Source organism: Narcine bancroftii, chromosome 2 (assembly GCF_036971445.1).
Source record: "Narcine bancroftii isolate sNarBan1 chromosome 2, sNarBan1.hap1, whole genome shotgun sequence".
NCBI classification, from domain to species: Eukaryota; Metazoa; Chordata; class Chondrichthyes; order Torpediniformes; family Narcinidae; genus Narcine; species Narcine bancroftii.
In genome coordinates this window covers 74642203-74665780 of record NC_091470.1, presented here as the reverse complement: position 1 = coordinate 74665780, position 23578 = coordinate 74642203, and the positions used below count along the sequence as shown (strand labels likewise).

At 42.3% G+C, this 23578-nt stretch overlaps 1 protein-coding gene across 1 annotated transcript in view; it reads right to left on the bottom strand.

Annotated features, from left to right (window-relative positions):
• LOC138753751 (pleckstrin homology domain-containing family G member 3-like) overlaps positions 1-23578 on the bottom strand; it is a 204071-nt gene that overhangs the window by 53758 nt on the left and 126735 nt on the right. Inside the window, exon 3 of the mRNA XM_069917117.1 lies at positions 9394-9851. Within this exon, the coding sequence (XP_069773218.1) occupies positions 9394-9851 (458 nt within the window). The remainder of the gene's footprint in view (positions 1-9393; positions 9852-23578) is intronic.

Below are 23578 nucleotides of genomic sequence, written 5' to 3'. Positions count from 1 at the left end.
TCAGACTTCAGAGAGATGTGACCATGAATGGCAAATGTGTGTACACTGAGAGCACTGGATTTCAAGTGAGGTATTAAACTGTTCCAAACATCCTCTTGCAGGGCTGAAAGATCCTCTAAAACCTCTAAAGAAATACTTTAGATATTTTTAGCATATATTTGTTAACACTGTAATATTGTGATTTACGATTGTTTGTCATTACTGTCCTATATATGTTGAAATTAAGGCCTCTCTCCTGTGACCTGGTTAATTTTTCTCCCCTGAATGTACTAAAAGAAAATCATGGGAAAATGGCTTTAAGCAGGAGACTGGCACTGATGTAAAAGATCAGCCATTGAATGACCAAATCACCTACTCTGGCTTCTCACAATAAGTACTGGAAAATGGATTAAAAGATATCATAAAAGTTTGTTGAAATTACATGCTCCTGCACACCTGTCCGTGCCAGCCAAGGTGTCTTCCTGGGCTACACCCATTTGCCTGCAGTTGACCCATGTAACAATAATCTTTCCTGTGTTCCTGTCCAAATGCGTTTTGATCATTGAAATTGTATCCACCTCTCCCACTTCCTCTGGCAGCTTGTTCCATATACCCATCATCCATAGAATCATAGAACAATAAAACAGGCCCTTCTAGTTTGTGCCAAATGATTATTTTGCCTGCAACCAGCCCATAGCCCTCCATACTATGTAGATTTCCCCCCCCTCATATTAAACCTATGTACTCTAGTTTTAGACCCCTACACTGGAGAAAAACACTCCATTAATCCCTCCCCTAGTCTCTCCTTTCCTCCTGCTCCCCACCCTTTTCCTTCCCCCCACCCCCAATCAGAGAGCTACCCGTCACTTCTCAGATTTTTTCCTATTCTACCCTCCCAACTGTAACCACCTGTAGCCCATGCTCCTTCCTCCCATCATTTCATCTTTTTATTCAGGCATCAAATGGTTTTCCAATGAAGAGCTCGGACCTTAAATGTTCACTGTCTTTTCTTTCTTTGGCTTGGCTTCGCGGATGAAGATTTATGGAGGGGTATGTCCACGTCTGCTGCAGGCTCGTTGGTGACTGACAAGTCCGATGCGGGACAGGGAGACACGGTTGCAGCGGTTGCAAGGGAAAATTGGTTGGTTGGGGTTGGGTGTTGGGTTTTTCCTCTTTTGTCTGTGAGGTGGGCTCTGCAGTCTTCTTCAAAGGAGGTTGCTGCCCGCCGAACTATGAGGCACCAAGATGCATGGTTGGAGGCGATATCAGCCCACTGACAGTGATCAATGTGGCAGGCACCAAGAGATTTCTTTAAGCAGTCCTTGTACCTCTTCTTTGGCACACCTGTCTCGGTGGCCAGTGGAGAGCTCGCCATATAACACGATCTTGGGAAGGCGATGGTCCTCCCTTCTGGAGACGTAACTCACCCAGCGCAGTTGGGTCTTCAGCAGCGTGGATTCGATGCTCACGGACTCTGCCAGCTCGAGTACTTCGATGTTGGTGATGAAGTCATTCCAATGAATGTTGAGGATGGAGCGGATACAACGCTGATGGAAGCATTCTAGGAGCTGTAGGTGATGCCGGTAGTGGACCCATGTTTCGGAGCCGAACAGGAGCCTGGGTATGACAACGGCTCTGTACACGCTGATCTTTGTGTGTTTCTTCAGGTGACTGTTTTTCCAGACTCTTTTGTGTAGTCTTCCAAAGGTGCTGTTTGCCTTGGCGAGTCTGTTGTCTATCTCTTTGTCGATCCTTGCATCAGATGAAATGATGCAGCCGAGGTAGGTAAACTGGTTGACCGTTTTGAGTTCAGTGTACCCGATGGAGATGTTGGGGGGCTGGTGGTCATGGTGGGGAGCTGGCTGATGGAGGACCTCAGTTTTCTTCAGGCTGACTTCCAGGCCAAACATTTTGGCAGTTTCCGCAGAACAGGACGTCACGCGCTGGAGAACTGGCTCTGAATGGGCAACTAAAGTGGCATCGTCTGCAAAGAGTAGTTCACGGACAAGTTGCTCTTGTGTCTTGGTATGAGCTTGCAGGTGCCTCAGATTGAAGAGACTGCCATCCGTGCTATGCAAGTCCCATGCATGACCTCCTGAGTTTCTTCAGCACTTTGCTCTGGACCCCAGCATCAGCAGATTTTTTTCTTTGGTTTATCTGACCATCTCTGATCAGTCCTGTCTTTCCAAACACAGATAGATCCAATTGCTCAGAATTTCCCCCAGTGGCATTTCCCATCACTGATGTCAGGGTCAATAGCTTGTTGTTTCCAGGATGGTCCTCCTAAAATAATGATTATAGCCTCCCTCCAGTCTTCTGGTTCCTCGCCCATGAAGGTCTCAAGTCAGAGCCTTTCGTTAACCACTTCAGAGGTGACACATTTCCCAACACCAAATATGGCCGAATATTGAGACAGTAATCAATTACTACTGATTGATTATCAAGTACCACACAAATCCAAGCAGAGATCTTACCCATATTGATCCAGAGACAGATTCCTCACCCTTCACCTTTGTAATTAACAGTTTGGAATACAGCTAAGTGTCCACTATTTGTCAGTCGTATCTTATACGATTACAAATTTGGCATCCCAGTCCCAACGTCAATGAACACGCAGTGAAACCGCTCTATAATTGTGGCCTGTAAAATAATAGCTTCATGAGTACTATGAAAATGGACCCCACCGTTAACTTATGCACCTCCGAATAACAGCACTCGGGAAGATACACCACATAGAGTATGTGATCAATGACACTGTGGCATTGAAGAAAGATCATTCTAGTTCTAATCCAGTGGTTTTCAAACATTTTTATTTCCACCTTAAGTAACCCCTATGACATAGGTGCTCTGCGATTACTAAGGGATTACTTAACGTGGTATGTGGGTGGAAAGAAAAAGTTTGAAAAACCACTATTTTAATCGTATCTCATTGACTTGTGAGGTGCATGATTTCATAACTCCAAAGGAAATGGACCACTGACAATTTTTCTCAAGCAAAATATTTCAGTAACAATTGGGTCCAAAGCAGAGATTCTCAACCTTCCCACCCACATACCACCTTAAGCAATCCCTTACTAATCACAGATTAGTGAGTGGGAAAAAAAAAGGTTGAAAACCACTGCTCTAATCTGCTTCAGGTGTGGGGGTGAAGGCAACATTGGCTGAGAACTAGGAGATTGATTGGTGGTGGAAGTGGAAAGAGACAGTCAACAGGACAGGCAAGGAGCAGAAAAGTAGAAAAACACTACATAAACAAAGTTTTTAAAAAAAGAGCTAGCAGGTCAGGCAGCGCCTGTGGATAAAGAAAACAGAATCATCAACTCTATTCATTTACAGGTGGCTGCCTTACCCAAGTATTTCCAGCATGTTTGTAACAGAGATGAATTGGAGAAAAGGCAGTACAATCTGGATCCCATGTGCAGGGAGGAAATGGAGACTGTGCTGGTGGGGCAGAAAGGAAAGTCGCCGTGACAACTATGAACACAATTTAAAATGTGTTCACAAATCGGATGCAAGAAATTAGTCAGCTCAGGTAATAACGCAAGCAAAACTCCCCTCCATTGACTCCATCTACCATGTTTAGAGGCCAATACCACCCCGGTCCCACTCTCTTCCCCCTCCCTCTGTTTCACAGAAGGCAGCAGGAGCTTGAAAATATGAATCTTTTCTTGCTGTTACCAAACTGTTAAATGGACGTCTTCCTAGCAATAGCTTAATGCATGTACTTCTCTGTGTACCCTGAACTGTACAACATGATACTGTGCACTCTGGTACACTGCAAAATGACACCCTCAACTTTGGTTTCATTATTGCACATAATCTGTTGCACAAGGGTACAGGCCGACCTGTCTGGATAGCATGCAATGCACAATGTTTTACTGCATCTCAGTACATGTGACAATAAACAACTAATCTACAAAAGACAAGTTATGCAGAAAACAAGGGCTTTTCCCCCATTTATTGCTAGTGTTTCCATTCTATGGGTGGCATATAGATTCTGAGTTTCATGTCTGGACAATTATGAATACGATATAAAAACGTAACAGCCTTTTCATTTTTCAAGGATATCAGAAGGGAAAATCTGCCTGACAATGTCTGCTAGTCTGTGGGTTGCAGGGAGTGTAAAGATTCAATTTGATAGTCACACAGCAGAAAATACAGCAGGTTTTCACAGACAAGAAAGCCATGCAACCCATTGACCTTCTCACTGGCTTGTGACTTTCCATGAATTAGACAAAGGATGACAAGAAACAAGAGCAGGAAATACTGGAAGAGAGTCCGTAGGAGGAGTTAACGTTTCAGTTCTGGCAAAAGATCTTCTGTTTCTCTCTCCCCAGATGCTGCCTGACCTGCTGAGTGTTTCCAGCTTTAATTCCATTTCCTTGCCTCTTTATTCACTGCCCCGTTATATTATCCTATTCCCTTCAAAGGAAGGCATCTTTTCAGATGGTGTGTCCGAGATCACAACTCCCCCCCCCACACACACACACACACAAAAAAAAATCACACCCCCTCTTCCCTCTTGTTTTTGACCATCTTAAATTTGCTCTCTGATCATGGATCTTCAGGAATTAGAAGCTGTTATAATGACCATATCGAAATCTTTCAGATTTTTTAATGCCACCATTAAATCTTTCCCAAATATGGTGCACGTCCAGGAAAACAATCCAAATGCTTGCAGCCACTCCAAAGAACTAAAGTTCCTGGTATTGTGTAATTTATTAAATCTTCCCCTTCTCAATGTCCTATCGCATTTGGTAGAATGAAGTCTTTGTTTAAACACTGTTCAAAGGGCAGTCCCAATCCAATTTATTTCTGAGCTGTCTCTCAGAAGCAAATTAATGTGACTTACACAGTGCAATAAATGTAGCCACGTATTTGCACCATGTTTAATGTCTCATGCAATGTTCAAAAGAGCCTGCTCTTGAGACTTAATTGCAAAGATTAGATTACAGGCATTGCCATGACAAAGGAAAGAAAATGACACACTGATCAGTGATCAAACCAGATGAGGCATAAGAAAACTACTCCAATTTTCACCTGGGCTTCTAAGCACCAACTACAGATGCCACTAGCTTCAGGCTGGACTCCATCCACAACCTGATTCAAAACTGGCCAAAAGCAAGCACGAGTTTGAAACTGATGTCTTTTTACCTATTTGCATTGGCTCCATATGCTCTTCCAAGTTGGAACTGTACCACTCCACAGCACAAAAACCTCCAGAGAGGGTGTGTGGCACGGTATGACCAAACTTTGTACGAGTTATAAAAGTGCCGATGTACACAGCATAGGATCAGGCTTGTTGGCACTGTGAGTCTGTAACAACCATCAGTTGCTCATGCAACATCTTATGTGATTTCTATTTTATTCTTCCCACACCACGATTCAACCACTTGCCCCCAAACTAGGGGCAATGCACAGCAGACAATCAACCTACCAACTCCCATGTCTCTGGGATGCAGAAGGGGAGTGGTGTGCCCAGAGAAAAGCCAGGGGGTCATTGGTAGGACGTTCCAACTCCATATTGGTCGCACGCAAGTCAGGGTCGAACTTGGGGAACTGGCCCCAGGAGCCAGCAACTATGCCAACTGTGCCACCGCAGTGCAGATGTAAAACAAAGACCTGGCCTACCTTACGAAATGAAGCATAACATTCCACAGCACCATTTCCAGGAAGCAGTGTCCTTCTTTACTCAGAGAGTGGTAGCTGTGTGGAATGATTTTCTGGGAGAAATAGTGGCGGCGGAGTCAATTGTATTATTTAAGAAAAGGTTGGACAGGTATATGGATGAGAGGAAGATGGAGGGTTATGGGCATTGTGCAGGGAGGTGGGATTAGAAAGGGGTGTTTGGTTCGGTGCGGACTAGAAGGGCCTAATGGCCTGTTTCCGTGCTGTAATTGTTATGTTATGTTATATGTTATAACCTGCCCAATATTCTCCAACAGCGTCTTGCACAGATGGCAGTAATAATGAAGACAAGCACATTTGGGAGCTTTCCATGCGCAAATTGCTACTTTACACCATGACTGCATTTTGAATAGCATGGGTTGCAGAAGGGTCGAAAATCTTTCGATGCCACAGAAATAACCTGGATTTAGTGTTTTCTTTATTTACAATTCCACAGATCATTCAGTCATGATGAACATTAATACAACCATTTTCCCCACCTGCTGCACCTAAAGAATGCATGCCAACCCAACAAAATGTAGTGGGCACAGCCCAGCAATAAATTAAAAAAATTTAAAAAAAAAAAAAAAAAATCGACATGGAACGCTGCTATCAGAGAGCAGCAGAAATCATCAAGGATCTACATCATCCAGGACATGCTGTATTCTCACTGCTGCCATCAGCAGGGAGGCATAGATGCCACAAGACCTGTACCAGTAGGATCAGGATCAGTTGCTACCCCTCCACCATCAGAGACTCAAGTGATGGACTCTTACTTTGCATAGTACTTATTAATGAAAATTTATTTTTGGTATTGTAGTGTGTTTGCACTGCCTTTTTGTTTACATTTCTCCCTTTCGTACACATATCTTTTCTGGAGTACCTTTTTGTACTACCAATAAGAAGAAATTCCTGCAGGGAAATTAATCTCAGGGTTGAATGTGATGTCATTCATGTACTCTGTCAATAAATCTGAACTTTGAAAACACAGTTTTTTTTCTCAAAAAAGTCACATTTTAAATATTTAATATAGTAAACATTTTCTCACAAATACAACAAACAAAAATAAAAAAAGCAGTCCCTCCCTCCCTCTCATACATACAGATCCGTTCACCATCAGAGCTTAAATATATTTTAAGTATATAGAGCATAATAATTAAAACACACACATTCACGTTTTTAAAAAGCAATTTTTATACCCTTTTCTGTTCCTTTTTATTATTGGATCTAGGCCCCTACATGTCCAGGTATGGTTGCCAGACCTTTACAAAAGTGTCATATTTATTCTTTAAGTTATATGTGTTTTTTTCCCCCATAGGTGTACAGCTGTTCATTTCCGCAGTCCATCGTGCTTTAAGCAGAGGGGAGTTGGACTTCCAAGTGATTGTGATACATTTTTTTTTCGCTATGGTCAGTGAGGTCATCAAATTTCTTGATGCAAGATCCTCCAATGAGGAATTTAACTGAAATGTAGCAAATCTGCAGAATCATTTCAAAATGTGAGGAATGGGGCAAAATACTCATGTGTTTTCTTTCTTGATTTTCAAGTCACCTTTATTTATTGTTCATATCATGCTCGCACAGTAAAGGTGAGATAGCGTTTCTCCAGGACCAGATTTACATAAATACAAGTTAGAATAAAAGTTAAACGCATTAAAATATTAAGACATATAGAGTAAAAATCCATGGTACACTAGCCACATACATTCTGGGAACTCAGAAGCCTGATGGCTTTGTTGGGGGTGAACTGTTGCCCAATCTGGACGCTAGGGCCCAAGTGCTACAGTACCTCCCACCAGATGGCAGAAGGGAGAACAGTTTACATGAGGGGTGTGTGGAGTCTTTTACAATGTTTATTGCCTTTCACCTGCATCAAGTGTTGTTGATGTCCTTCATAGTAAGAAGAGAGACCCCCCCCCCCCCCCCCATGATCTTTCCCGCTTACTTCACTGTCCTCTGCAGGGTCGAGGCCCGAGGTGGTGCAGCTTTCAAACCAGGCGGTGATGCAATTGCACAGGATGCTCTCAATACATCCTCTGTAGAAGGTAGGGAGGATGGAGGGTGGAAAATGAACTTTCCTCAGCCTTCACAGGAAGTAGAGGAGCTGGTCAGCTTTCTTGGCTAAGAAGCTTGTGGTAAGGGACCAGGTGAGATTCTCCACCAAGTGCACTCCAAGAAACTTGATGGGCTTGACGACCTCAACGGTCGAGCAGTCACTGGTCAGCGGAGCATGGTCCCCCCAGGCCCTCTTGAAGTCAATAATCATTTTTGTTTCATTAATGTTCAGGAAAGAAAAACCAAGTAAACAAGTACTGCCTAACAGATAAAATAGTTAGATACAGATGGGGCAGTAGAAGAGAAAGATTATATGGGCAATTATGTCTCTCCATTCATCACTATCTCCAACCCTCAGAATTATAGTTGTTGCCTCCCCTTTCTCCTTCGGTGAAGGTTCCATCTTTGAGCTGAGACTACAGTCGATTTGAGTTCATGATTATACAAGGAAAAAATACTGAAGTGGTTTCCTGTCGTCTCCTTCAGTTGCAGTGTCTGTACTGGACAGGTAACCCGGGCCATTGATCCGCACATTCATTTGCCCAGCATTTTTAGTTTTACAAACATAATTTCCAATTTGTAGGATCTGCTTGTAAAACCATCCACCATCTGCAGTCCATGGCTTCGCGTGACCCTGATTGGGATCTGTCAGTCTTGTAATCAAGGGGCGCATGTTAAATGTTATAATCACGCCTACATAATCTTGGGGCAATTGAATTTAGCTCTCACAATCACTGTGAGGCCTTAATCAACCTTTCCACAATCAAATCTGGGTTCTAGTCTCCTGATATCATTAACCTTCCAATGGTAATGGCTTAAAGAAGTCAAATGCACACTGCAGCAGAAAAATTGATTGCCTTTCTAATGAAATTGATGCCATGTATTGGGATTCCTTTTGAATATGAATCAATGAATAGGAAGAAACTGATGGGCTGCCATTTATTTTGTTGTGGGAACCAGCCACTGACGCAGAACATTCCACTTGGGGCCAAGGGGAACAAGTTCATCTTGTGCTTACTAAACAGCTTCAGGGTCCATAACAGATTGTAGTAGTCGTGCGGCATTGTTGCTCCCCCATCTGGTGCCGAGCCCACGATTGTCCCAGATTCAATTCTGGGAGCGCGCCAAAGTTGGGGATCGCAACCAAAAGGTATTTAGAACACAGGAGGAATAACCTTAACCTTCAAGTGCAAAAAAAAAACCAACAACCTGCAGGAGGAACTCATCTACTGGGGGTGTGTGGGGCAGCGGAAGGGGGTTTGGAGGAAATGTCCACATCTTAGGTTCAAACTCAGGACTGAACATGGAGTTCTTCCAACGGCTGGTTTCACATTTGCTCCAGATTGCAGCATCTGCAGCCTCTTGTCCCTTAAACAGCTCTGAATGGCAGCCATTTCAAGGTTGTGGGTGAAATTAGGGTTAGGTCTAGATTTTTTTTTTTAAAAAGCCCACCACCAAGAATTGCAGATGACTCCAAAGTTGTGATGGGAGGACACTAACTAGAAACATTATCACCACTGTTCGCTCCATGGGAGCTGCCTAAACCTCAAACCATTTAACGCCAACATTATCCACATTTCCCCCAAACCATTTCTGGTTCTCTCTTGCTCTTTATTAATATCCTACTTCATATATGTTCTGCTCTGAAAGCTTTGTACCATCAGTGGAAGAGATAAAAAGTCAGAAACCCACCTCAATGATGCTCCTCAGATCCTGCACATACATTCGCTCAGTCTCAATTATTTCCATGACGACCCTGTCCACATACGATAGTTTAGGGTTGGGAGCCATGGCCCTGGTTGCAATGGGAGATGTAGAGAGTTGTCGGAAGTTGACATTCAAGTTCAACCGGTCCACCAAGTTGTTATTGTTGTTGCATTCCCGCTCAGCCTTCAGCGCTCGCAGAGGCAGAGCCAGCTCCACTCGGACGTCGTCGCCCAATCGGGTCGCCGTCTCAGAGGGTCGGGTGCCCGGGGCAGGAGCATCCAAGGAGCCACGACAATCCTGCAAGGAACCCAAGGAGCTGGTGCTCACGGGGCGCTCGTTGTCTGAGCAGTCAGTGTTGACCGAGGTGGAGCTAGTGGAGACTGTGACCATGGACATCCTGTCATGGCTGCTCAGCGAAGTCGTGGACGAAGTCCTAGGAGATTCTGAGAGAGGAGAGAAGAGGAAAAAGGTTTCAGCATTCTCCTCAAGCTTACAGGAAGACTCATTATGTACGCAGAAACCTGGCTGAATAGGCAAACGGCCATGAACTAATTTCAATAGCAGATTCATGAGTGCCCGGGAACAGGCCAGTCTCTTCTGCTGCACCCAGTCAAATCATCCTTCTACTATAATCAATGTTAAACCTCCATTTATAGCATATCAAAAATGGAATGTGCTTATATCACGCGTCGTACAGCATCAGTGTCCAAATAAATATTTTTTAAGTATAGTTACTCTTGCAACATAGGAAATATTGCAGCTAATTTAGGCTCAACAAGATCTCACGCTTGGCATTATGATAGTGACTGCATTGTCTATTTTAGTGGTGTATCCCTTTAGTGGCCAAGGGATACATATATGCTTGGATACTGAGGTGTAGAGAAATTATTCTTGTTCCTTCCTATCTCTCTGTGAGGTGCACTCTGGGATTTCATCAACCCAAAGGCAGTCCCCCCAACATTCTTGGTACTGAGGGAGTGCAGAAGAGGTTTACCAGATTTATTCGTGGAATGGCAGGACTGATAGATGAAAATCTGGATAGGCTGGCAATTATTGAAATTTAGAAGAATGCGAGGGGATCTCGGTGAAACATACAAAACTCTGACAATACCGGACAGGTTAGATGCAGGAAGAATGTTCCAGATGTTGGAGAAGTCCAGAACAAGGATTTACAGTCCGAGGATAAGGAACAAGACATGTAGGGCTGAGATGAGGAGAAATGCCCACTAAGAGTTGTAAACTTGTGGAACTTCCTGCCACAGAAAGCTGTTGAGGAGAGTTCATTAGATATATTCAAAAGAGAGTTGGATGTGGCCCTTATGGCCACAGGGATCAAGAGATTGGAGAGAAAGCAGGAATAGGGTTCTGATGTCAGATGATCAACCATGATTTTATTGATCATGGTGCAGGCTCAAAGGGCCAAATGGTCCTGTTTTCTATGATTCAAATACTCCACCAACGCTCACCAAAGTGGAACTTCACTCTTCAATTCTTTAACACTGAGTGATCAACTTCCAGCCCAATCAAACTTCCCATACTCACCTGTCTCTCTCCACCAACCCACCGTTCTCCCGTCTTCTCAACACACCCTGTTACTCAGTGTCGTTTTGTCATTGCTGCACTGTGTGGCTAACATTGGTTCCTGGTTCCAATTCAAAATGCTAACCCTATGTCAAAGTCACCGCTGACAGAGACTAAAGAACATTTTCCTGGCATCCTTTAAACTGTTGAAGTTGCAGTTCACCTTGTCTCCGACAAGGCACAGAAACATAACCTTCATTAAAGCCCTGCTGTGATCTACTTAACCCATTTTCTGTTGTTCCATTTAGGAGGATTACTTCAGGATTATGATGGGGGAAGGAAGTGTTAAGGCTCACTTCCCCAGTCCTGATAATCCCCAGGGCTGGACATCCACAGGCCTTGCAAAGACAGGACAATAATAAGTGCTGGAAACAACAGGTGGGATTCTCTTCCAGCTGGGAGGGGAGCAGGTGAACGAGAAGGGATTTATCAAGAAGGGCAAGACCAAGCGTTAATCTATACAAAACCATTTAGTTCTTTAAATTAGTTATGAAAATATTAACTACTCACATCTATCATCCCTCATTACCAGCCCACCTCCGCCCGGATTCTTTAAACATCTCCAACGACCCATCCTGGTTCAACCTTATTGTCATGACACCCAAGAAAGCACATCAATGCCTCTACTTCCTCAGAAGCCAAATGAAATTCGGCAAGTCCCCGCATCCCTCAACAACTTTTACAGGTGCGCCATCGAAAGCATCCCGTGATATATTGGAACTACTCCACTCAAGACCACAAGAAACTGCGGAGAGCAGTGAACATAGTTCAGACCATCACACAAACCTCCATCTGTACTTCCTGCCACCTCAAAAAGGCAGCCAATACATCACTGCCTGGAATGGAGGTGCCAACTCTCAGGACAAAAATAAACCCTAGAGGGTTGTTAACTTGGCCTGCAACATCACGGGACCAGACGTCACTCCATTGAGGACATCTACAGGAGGCGACATCACCACCCAGGCCATGCCCTCTTAACTATGCTACCATCGGGGAAAAGGTACATGAGTCTAATGACGAGTTCTCAACGGCACAAGGACAGCTTCTTCCCTGCTGCCGTCAGATTCCTGAATAATCAATGAACCAAAGACACTACCTTACTTTTCGTGCACTTTTTAAAAAAAAAATATTGTAATGTTATAAGATGGTTATGATATGAATGTTTACACTGTGATGCTGTCACAAAACACTGAATTTAATGACTTGTTCATGACAATAAATTTTGATTCTGAAGTTAAAAAGGAAAGTCTGAAGATGCTGGGGCTGTAGCACAGAACACGAAAGTGCTGCGGAAACTCAGCCGGTCGTGTAGCATCCAAAAGTAAAGGGTGACCCACATTGGTTATCCTTTATTTCTATAGGTGCTGCACAGCTAACAAATTAATGGATTTATTCGACCCAGCCACACTCTCTTCTCCCAGGAAGATTCACGAGTATGAAATCACATACCACTAGATTCAAGGACAGTTTCTTTCCAGCTTCTCAGACTCCTGAGTGAACCTCGCAGTAGTGAAATAATATTGCAACAGCTCCATTCAAATGGATCTCTTTTTGTAGCTCTGCACTGTGTTCTTTTTGTGTACTTGCACATGGATTGATTTGCAAGATAGCATGCAAATGCTATCACTTGACCCCGATAAGCTTGAAGTTATCACACCTATTACCTTGTTCTGTACTCTCAGGCTTACATTGGCTCATGGCCCCAAATACAAAATTCTCATTCGCAGACTGCTGCAATTCATCACCAGCCACTCGTATTCTACCATTCCTACAAGCCCCAAGCTTCAGCCTTTCATCCATCACCCGTTTACATATGGCGGGCATGAGCAGCCAAAAGAATACCATTGCTAATGCTCTCTAACTTGCTCTCACTCTTTAAACATTCCTATTTGAAAAGCATTTAATCAGCTAATCTAATCATCTCTACTTTTGGCTCACAATCAAGCTGTGTCAGGATGATTGCTTCCCAAAGCTTGGTGTACGTCAAACAGCCCCCCCCCCCCCCCCAACTCATTCCACCTTAAGCAATCTCTGTGCCAGAGGTGCTCGGTGATTAGTAAGGGACTGCTTAAGGTGGTATGTGAGTGAAAAGAAAAAGTTTGAAAACCATTGTTTTAATCGTACCTAATTGACTTGTTAGGTGCACTGTTTCAAAACTCCAAAGGAAATGGCCCAATGGCAATTTTTCTCATGCAAAATATTTCAGTACAATTGGGTCTAGAGCAGTGGTTCTCAACCTTCCCTTCCCACTCACATACCACCTTAAGTAATCCCTTACTAATCACAGAGCACTTATGACAGGGACTACTTAAGGTGGAATGCAAGTGGGGGGGGGGGGTGGGGGGGGAGGTTGAAAACCACTAAAGATGTTAGAGTCACAGAGTCAGAATTACAGCACAAAACAGACGCTTGGGTCCAACTTGTCTATGCCAACCAAGCTGTCTACCCAAGATAATCCTAGCATAGCCCATATTCCTCTTTCTTCTCCATGCATCTGTTCAAATGTCTTTTCTTTTTAAATTATTTTATTGGTTTTAATTATAATAATATAATGAAATTATACAAATAGTTACACATAATTAAATACAATCAGAATATCAAAAACAAATGCAAGCTGTAAAACATATCCATAATTCACAATCCAGAGAGTTTTTTTTAAAAAGGAACTAATAATAAAAGGATGAAAAGATAGAAAAGAGAAAGAAAAAAGAAAAAACAGAACAAATTGAAAACACTCAGTACCCCTCCCTTGCAGCGTTGCCAGATGCTATAAACCACACATGTCAAACTCTGGCCCGCGGGCGAAATAATTATATTTGGCCCGCAAGATCATTTCAAAAATGTATTAGAGGTGGCCCACTGGCCGCCGCGCCAGTATAGCGCATGCACAGTAATATAACAAATCCCAGAATGCATTGGCGTCAGCCTGCTAATCGCCCCCACCTCCTCTGTTTACGTTGCAGGGTCTCACCGTGGACTCTGGTTTTGGGGCCTGGCCAGTGTCAGGGGAAGCCAAGGCCGCTTCCCAGCGCCAGGAACCGGAGGCCTCGGGCCTGACCTCGCCAGGACCGTTGCCCACTCCCCCTCCCTGCCGCAGGCCGACACGCGACTCACGGTGACGGGGCCGCTGATCCACCGAGATGCAGCCCTGCAGCGAGAGCCGATGCCCCCGCACTGTCGTTGTCCAACCCGATCGCCCGCAAACCCCACCCTCCCACACACAGGCCTGAGTAAGGATTATGAACTTTAATCTCAGGATAAAACGATCTTCCAATAGTTTCATGTCACAGTGATAAATATATTCCTGGTTAAAAATGGTCCTGCACCTGGATACAAGCTCATTAGGCATAAAACTTGAAAAGTGTGTAAATCAAAGGACATCTGTACCAATGGAAAAAGGGCATGGCAAATAACCCTGCTAGAGTTCATGCCCACAATCAGTCACCCATTTGATTGTTTCAGGAATCATGTTATTCTCCCACATTCTCAATAGCCCTCAGATTTTACTATTCGACAGCACACTAGCAACATTTGACAAATCCTCTATAGAGAAATATTATTTATTGAATATTTTATTTCTCATTTGTTAATACTTCTGGAAAGAGTTTATCCAAAACTATTATTAAACATTTATTTTAATAAGAAAAAGTTTAACATTACATATGTTGAAAGAAGAGAAAGCATGCAGATGTTGTTGAAAATTTTCAATAAATATTTAGTTCGGCCCTCGACTTAGTCCAAGTTTTTAATTTTGGCCCTCCATGAATTTGAGTTTGACACCCCTGCTATAAACGATTAACATTAAAAGAAAAATGAAAGGAGAAAAAAAGAACATGGGAAAGACACAAGTCAGACAATTCAATTATATTAGAATGAAATTTTAAAGTAAGAAAGTGAGTCACAAATGACGCCCACAATGTCTGAAATCTTATAACTGAATAACAAATCTTTTCCATGTCCAAACAGAATATGATGTCCCGCAACCATCGATCATGAGTAGCGGGGGAACATCCTTCCATTTAAATAAAATCAATCACCTCACCAAAAGAGAATGAAAAGAGATAGCACGACACTGAACCGGAGACAACTTTTACAGGTGCACCATCGAAAGCATCCCGTGATATATTGGAACTACTCCACCCAAGACCACAAGAAACTGACCCAGCCACACTCTCTTCTCCCAAGAAGATTCATGAGTATGAATTTAATTTATCAAATCTATACTAGTTTACAAAGCAATCCTTTAGCCCTACTCATTTCCCCTGTAATTTATGCACCCCACATTCCCTCTAATTACCCCTCCGCCCAGATTCTACCACTCACCTACACACTTGGGGCAATTTACATGGCCTATTAACCTCCCAAAATTTTTGGGACATGGGAGGAAACCGGAGCACCCAGAGGGAGTCACAGGGAGGAGCAGACAAACGCTGCACAGACCACACCCAAGATCAGGTTCAAACCTAAGTCGCTAGAGGTTATTCATTAATTAACGAAGAGGAGAGGCTTTCCTCGTGTTCAAATCAATTAGATTGAGAATGGGAAGGAAATATTTACTCCTACATTTTTCACTGCCTCAAGGGCTTTGAGTTAATTACAGAGAGGGGCACTCGAATCACTTGATCCACACAGGCTCCCTTCAATAAAGGGCATTCGTGAGCTGACTAGGTTTTATGACATTCAAGTTTGTTTCATATCTTCATTTCCCGATGTCAACCAAGTTTAATCAGACTTGCGAAATAAGATTTCCAAACTTTGTTTAGTGGGATTACTAGTATCAAATCATACTCGACAGAAACTTGCATCCTCAGTAAACACAAGGTTACGCATTATACAATATAATTGGTTACACAGGCTATATTTCACACCCAAAAAGTTAAATAAATGGGATCCAACAGTATCAGATAGATGTTTTCGCTGTAAGAAGGAAACGGGAACAACAGTACATGCAATTTGGGCATGTGAGAAAGTGGAAAAGATTTGGGAAGATCTAAATCAGGTATTAAATAAAATCACAAAAAGCAACATACCAAAAAATCCAGAGATCTTTCTTCTAAGTAATATAAGTAAAGAATTAGGCCTCAAACTGGATGAAGCGCAAGATTTATTATCATAGCCTTAGCTGTAGCAAAAAATTGTATAATGTCAACTTGGAAATCAGAAGAAAGCCTGAGAGTACAGCAATGGTACATGGAAATGAATAAATGTATTCCATTGGGAAAAAATAATATATAATTTAAAAAATAAAGTCATATTATTTGAACAAATTTGGGAACCGTATATGGAACACAACAGAGAAGTCCTATCGCGGACCTCCACCACCTAAAATGACAGAAGGAGAAGAAGATTAAATTAACTGAGCCAGCGTGTAAAAGTAGATGACAATTTTTTTGTTTATTTTCATTGTGTGATGACTGTTTAATGGGTTTAATGTATCATATATGTTGAATGTTGAGTGGGTGGGGAGGGGGGGGTGAAGGAGGGAGGAAAGGGAGGGGGGAAAAGGGGAGAAAATTACACTGTGTATATTCAAGAGGGAAATGTTTGTGTGTATTTTGGTCAATATGGTTCATAGTGTGAAAAATAAAAAATATTTAAAAAAGAAACTTGCATCCTTATTCCTTTTTAAGCCCTTTTCAGAATCACATCAAAGCAGAGCAGCCCATTTGGGTTCTGATGGCATCAAGAAGGCATTGGTGGTGGGAGGCCATACTGATTTGGGAAAGAACAGCAACTCGCCAAATGCCCTCATTTTGACTAATCACCTGAAGGGGCACCACAAGCCCATCGTTACACTAACGCATTTGTACATGCAAAAATTATGTCAGGTCACAAGGAAATCTGCTAAAGCAGAAGTTTTTTAAAAAAAAACAGGAGGCACAAGGGACTGCAGATGCTGGAAGCTGGAGCAAAATAAATCAAACTGGTGGAGAGACCCAGGCAGCAGCCAAGCAGGAAAATTGACGTTCAAAATCCTGCTTCTTTATTTTGAGACAGAAGGGTTTAGAGAAGAAATTCTAGAGTAAAGATCACTTTAGCCAAAAACAAATCTGCCAAGGACATAGAGAATGCAATTAATATACATCTGAAATAATGAAACTGTTTATAGCAGTGTACATCTTCTGTCAGTACAATTTTTAAAAATCAATTATGCATTGACAAATTGTCATGAGAGTTAGATGCAGCAATTCTGCAGTAAGGTTCTTGAGCGGCAGATCTCCTCTACCCTCTCGGGTGGGCAGCAAGATATCCCACAGATTACCCTGTCACCATCACATTGTTAGTCTGTGGGATGAAGTGCCACAAATCCCACAAACTATTTAAAGCTGTAAAAAGAACTCTGACCACACCAAAACAAATCAGGCCATCTTCAGCACAAACTCCAATGCCCAAGGCTGAGGGTTATGATCTGAAAAATACTTCAGAGCCACAAACACCAAATCTGATGTTGAAGGATCCTTGCCTCGTCTGTTCTTTACCATTATGAAGAGGGTGTTCACACCTTCTATCTGAGGAATCAATGAAGGACACAGCTATTCAATTAAACACAGAACATAAGACAGTACAGCACAGGGACAGGCCCTTCAGCCAACAATGTGTGTGCCGAACAGGATGCCCAAATTAAACTAAAACTCTGTTGCTTGAGTATGATCCATATCCCTCTATCTCCTACTACTCTATCTGCTTCCACCACTGCCTGTGGTGGCCCATTCTGTGTAAAAGAAAACCTCACCACCCTCCCCCACCTCCCATTTTAAATCCATGTTGTCAAGTACATGACATTATTATTCAGTACTAAAGGTTCTGACCGTCTACCTTATCGTACCTCCCATCATTTCATAAACTGCACCATCAATGCCTCTCATAATTGTACAAACTACCACGTCAATGTCTCATCATATTATAAACCTCTATCGTGTCTCCTCCTAGTCTCTGCTGCTCCATCTGCTCCAGATGGAGCAGATGCTCCAGCTTCTCTCTCCTAGCAGGGCAGTTCCCCCCATCTTCCAGAGTACAGCCAATTTATGAACGAAACTGCTTCTACCACCATCTCAGGCACTGATCCCGCAGCACAAATTTTCATCTTGCCCTTGGATCTTTTGCCATCAATTACTCTTTGTTCTTGACCCACAAGCCAGTAAAAACAGTTTGGAGGAAGACTGAAAGTAAAATGAAGTCTGCTCAGTCTTTTATTGTCTTTGAACCTGCCAATAACCAGTGAAATGTCTTTGAATATCAGTCAGTTCTGTAACCTTATGAAATAGAAGCAGCTAATATGAGCACAGCAAATGCCACAAACAGTAAAGTGATAATCACCAAATAACCTCCAAGCTGAAGGAAAAATATTTCCTGGAACACTGCAGTGAAATCTGCCACTCACCTTCGAGAAGCATCGTGGGATCAATAACCCCCTGAAAAGATAGACCGAGCCTCAACTCAAAGTTTCATCTGCCCTATTTAGTGGCTGGATGGTGAATAACACACTGCAAGATAGGATGAAAACAAATGGTGAAGGTCCATAAATTTCTCCTTCAATATCCTGACAGTAAAACGATAAAATAGAGTGTTATCCCTACTGCAATGACTCAGTCAATTTTGGACTACTACATTAGACCCGGATGCAAAAGGTGGAAAGTGTCAATAATTTTGGTAAAGCCCAAAGCTTTATTTCAACTTACAAATGAAAGTGGGGGTCATTAGAAGAGCAACATTTATTCTGTTTGATGAGATATATGATGCGCCACTTTTTTTTAAAAAATCTCACGCTGCGGCAGTCAGAGGTTCCAGCTGCTTCAAAAGAGCATCAATCACCCCAGTGGCCAAGAAGAGCAAGGTGAGCTGCTATCGCCCAGTGGCACTAACATCTACAGGGATGAAATGCTGAGAGCTAGGTCATGGCCAGAATTAACACAGATAAAAGTAAAGGACTAGACCCACTGCAATTTGCCTATTGTCACAACCGCTCTGCAGCAGACACAATATCACTGGCCTCTCCACTCAGCTCTGGATCACTTGGAAAACAGCAAGTCATACATATGGCTGCTCTTCATCAACTACAGCTCAGCCTTCAATGGCATTATTCCCTCAGGGCTGGTCAAAAAGCTCCAAACCCTGGGCTTCTGCCACCAGCCCCCCCAACCCCTTGCATCTGGATCCTTGGCCTCGTCATTGGAAGACCACAGTCAGTATGAACTGGAAACAACATCTCCTCCTCACTGACAATCAACACAAGCGAACCTCAAGGATGGATGCTTAGCCCACTGCTCTATTCACTCTACACCCATGACTGAGTGGCCAGGCACAATTCCAATACAATCTACAGTTGTTGGCAGAATCACAAATGGCAATGAGGAAGTGTACAGGAGGGAGATAGATCAGCTGGTTGGAAAGTGTCACACCAACAACCTTACACTCAATGTTAGCAAAAGCAAGGAGATGATTGTGGACTTCAGGAGGAAGTCAAGAGAACATGAACCAGTCCTCATCCAGGGCTCAGCAGTGGAGAGAGTCAAGAAATTCCTGGGTGTCAAAATCTCTGAAAATCTGTCCTGGAGCTTCCATGTCAATGCAATCACGAAGAAGGCTCTCCAGCGGCTACACAATTGTGAGAAGTTTGAGGAGATTCAATACGTCACTGAAGACTCGCGAAAGTTTCTACAGATGTATCACGGAGAGCATTCTGGCTGGTTGCATCACTGTCTGGTACAGAGGTGCCAACCCTCAGGACAAGAAAAAACTCAAGGGCTATTTACATGGCCTGCGACATCACAGGCATCAGTCTTCACTCCATCGAGGACATCTACAAAAGACAGTTTCTTAAGAAAGCAGCCTCTATCCTCAAGGACCACAACCACCCAGGCCATGCTCCCTTCACTCTGCTACCATCATGAAAAAGGTACAGGAGCTGAAAGACGAGCACCTCAGCAGCACAGGGACAGCTTCTTCCCCACTGCCATCAGATTCCTGAATAATCAATGAACCAAAGACACTGCCTTACTTTGACCTTTTCTTGCACTATTTTTATTTATTTTAGAGGATGCTTTACATAAATATTTACACGGTGATCCTGCCACAAAACCACTTGTTCATGTCAATAATTCTGGCCAAAAATTCTGATTACTGAACCTCAGCAGTTCATCGGTGGTCATCCTGCAACTGCTGAGCACCCACAGGATTTGGATCCAACGATGAAGGAGGAAATCAAAAGCTTTTTGTGAATGTGCCCCTGCATTTGCTGCCCTTCTGCTTCAAGAGAGGCGGATTATTGCCAAAATTTTTAAAAAACACATTAACAAGCTTCTGCCATGTATTTGATGGCAGTCAAGCTATAGTGCATCAGATAGATAGGGGAGTAAAGTTATCCTTGAGAGTGCCAAACAGACAATTTTGCCCGAATAACATCAGCAAGCATTCCATCCCATTGCTGATTTCTAAATGGGGAAATGCTTTCGGAAACCAAGAGGTGAATGCATGTGACCGGTCCTCCTGGTCTACAGTGGCTGTGCAGTGTGGTCAGTGGAGAGTTCAATGACAGTAATATTATTGAATGGGAAGGCAAATGGACTCTCTTTGTAGATCACTGTTTCCCGACATTTAAACTTTACCTGTCTCTTGCTTTGCCCCATTGTTGCCTCCACACATGGCTTGCTCCAGTACAACAAAAAGGAATTGAACAGTAATTTACTGGCTGTCATCTTTCAATTCTCAATAGTCTACAATGCTTCTGACAGGAAGCGAGGTTGCATTTGTTTCCTTCTTATTTCAGAAAGAAGGGAGCATGAAAACAACACGACCACTTGCCTGATATTGGGAAGAGGGGAAATGCTGGAATCTGTAATTAAGGAAGTGGTAAAAGGGCAATGAGGAAATAATAGTGAGTCCACTTGGATTTATAAATAGGAAATGATGTTTGACAAATTTTACATGCATCAGAGAACCAGCTCATACTGTCTTCCTGGATTTTCAGGATGCCTCCAATACAGTTCAATGCAAAAGATTCTTAAATAAAATTAGCACACACACTATTGGGAGTTATATACTGCCATGGATTAATGGATAAAATTAAAGTGGAATATCAAAATATTGACGGTTTCCTTTTCCATCGATGCTGAATGACCACCATTAAGTCATTCCAACTAATCCTATCACAGACATTGCATTTGTCCAACATCCCTCCCCAGTCTTCTCTCCTAGTTCTGATGAAAAAGTCTTGCCTTGAAACATTGGCACCTTCTCTTTCCACAGAGGCAGCCTGACCTGTTGAGAGCTTCCAACATTTTCTGCAGGTGTATCAGGATGAAAGAGGTTATCTTTGAGTTAGAAGAATGGAACGGATTGTGGTCTGTTGGGATCTGCCTTGCTCCAATTACACAGACTTTCAACATGTGCACCAATATTGTGTCTAGGTCTTAGGAGTCCTACATGAGAAAGATAAGCTTGCAATAGCAGGATCACAGTGAAGGCTCAGATTGATTTCTGGGATGGTGCATTTGACGTTTTGCAAGAGATCAAGGCGACTAGTTATCTGCAGTCTTGGATGGAGAAGAATGATTGGAGATCGCATTGAAATACACATACTTATAGTTTTCACAGGATCAGTGTAAAATTTGTATATCCCTGGGTGGTGAATCTAAAAACCAGGGATTATTGTCAAACAAAGGGGACAGCCATTCAGGAATGAAATGAGAAGAAATGTCTTCATCCAGACAGAATGCTTCTTTGGAAATCTCTATCCAAGGATCTGGAAACTCAGTGTTTTCACACAGAGATCATAGGTCTTTAGATATTCAGGAAACCAAGGAGCTTGAGGTTAGACCAGGAAAGTGGTTCTGAAATTTTAAAATGTCACCTGCGGTCTTATTGACTAATATATCAGATGGGAGGGGCTGAATGGACCACTGCTGCTTCCATTTCTTATGTTCAGTAAAGATTCTTGCTTCAGTGTTAAGATTAACACTGATGAACAGGTGAAAAGAGTGAAGGTGTAGGGCACTGCTCAGGAGGTTTCAATTACATAGTAGGGCTGAACTGATTGGCCTCCAACTCCCACACAATCCTCTTTCCTCATGCAAGCTATGACTACAACATTTGTATTGAAGGCATCCTGAAATTCCAGATAGACCATGTTAACTGTTTTTTTCTCTGCTACACGCAAAATTTATCAAACATTTCCTATTTATGTGGACTTCATATTATTTCCTGAATGCCCTTTTATAACTTCCAATCCAGATATCAACATGTACCCTCTTCCAAAGATCAGCTAAGTGGTCTTGTTGCTTTCTTACTCCCTTCTTTCTGAAGTAGGAAGACAATAAATGCAACCTCAATTTCTACTAGCTTCACTTGTACCAGGGCTCCTCAATTCACACTCAGTCATACTAATAACAGTCCCTCAGACTTCGGTTTTGGAATTCTGACATTTCATCCATATTTGGAGCAAAATTGGAATGAGGAATGGAGCCAAAGTTGCCCTGGTGAGCATCAGTTATCAGACATTTTCTGAATGTCATGGTTAAAAAAAAATATATAAAATAACACCACTTAGCAAACATATTACAATATTTCAAACAATCCAAATACATATGATATTTTATTAAATAGCAAAGAAATACAAAAGAAGGGAAAACCTATTAATCCCCAACCCCCTACAAACTTAAAAAAGGTCGAGAAAACCCAATACAGGAGTACTTCACTTTCTGATACATTTGAAAATAAAAATATTTATAGAGACCGACAAGAAAAAGGGTATGTTTGAGATTCATTAAAAAATTTAACACCAACAGTTTGTAAATATGGGCTCCATATTTAACAAAATGTATGATTTTTAATCTCTTAAATAAGTAATTTTTCAAGTGGATTACAACTCCAAACTTCCACATGCCATCTATCTATTCCCAGATCAGTATCTGACTTCCAAGTTATATCAATACATTTTCTAGCTATTACCAAGGCAATTTGAACAAATTTTACTTGATACATATTCAGTTTTAAGTTAGGTTTAATCCCACTAACATCCCCCAGCAAAAATAACATTGGATCCTGTGGGAATCTTACTCCAGTTATTTATTCTAATAAATTACCCAAATGAAGCCAAAAAGATTTAATTGTGGAACGCTGCCAAGTCGAGTGCAAAAAAAAGTACCAATTTCTTGTGCAGATCTAAAACATAAATCTGAATAAATATAATTCATATTATGTAACTTTTGTGGTGTTAAATATAACCTGAATGTCACTTGAGAGCACCATTAGGCTGATGATGAAGTACGTCAACTGAAAGAAAGTTCACAGTTGAGTATTTGCTTTTATTATGTGGAAAATTTCTGGGCAGTTTTTTTTTTTTAAAACTTGGTCATGGAATTGTCAGCCTTGGTGTTGTAATGGAACTCCTTGTCTAAAGGTGGTACTTCTCAATCCCACATCTTATTCAAGGTACTGCTGGGATTCATAAGTCAGTATGTACTCAACTCCAGCAAGTATTTTATCATACAGAGCTAATTGAATAGCCCCAAGATTCCCTTGGTCAGAAGCCAAACCAGATCATCTGCTGGGTTGTCCTGGCCAAGGCAGCTACCTCGCCTCAGTGCTAGCT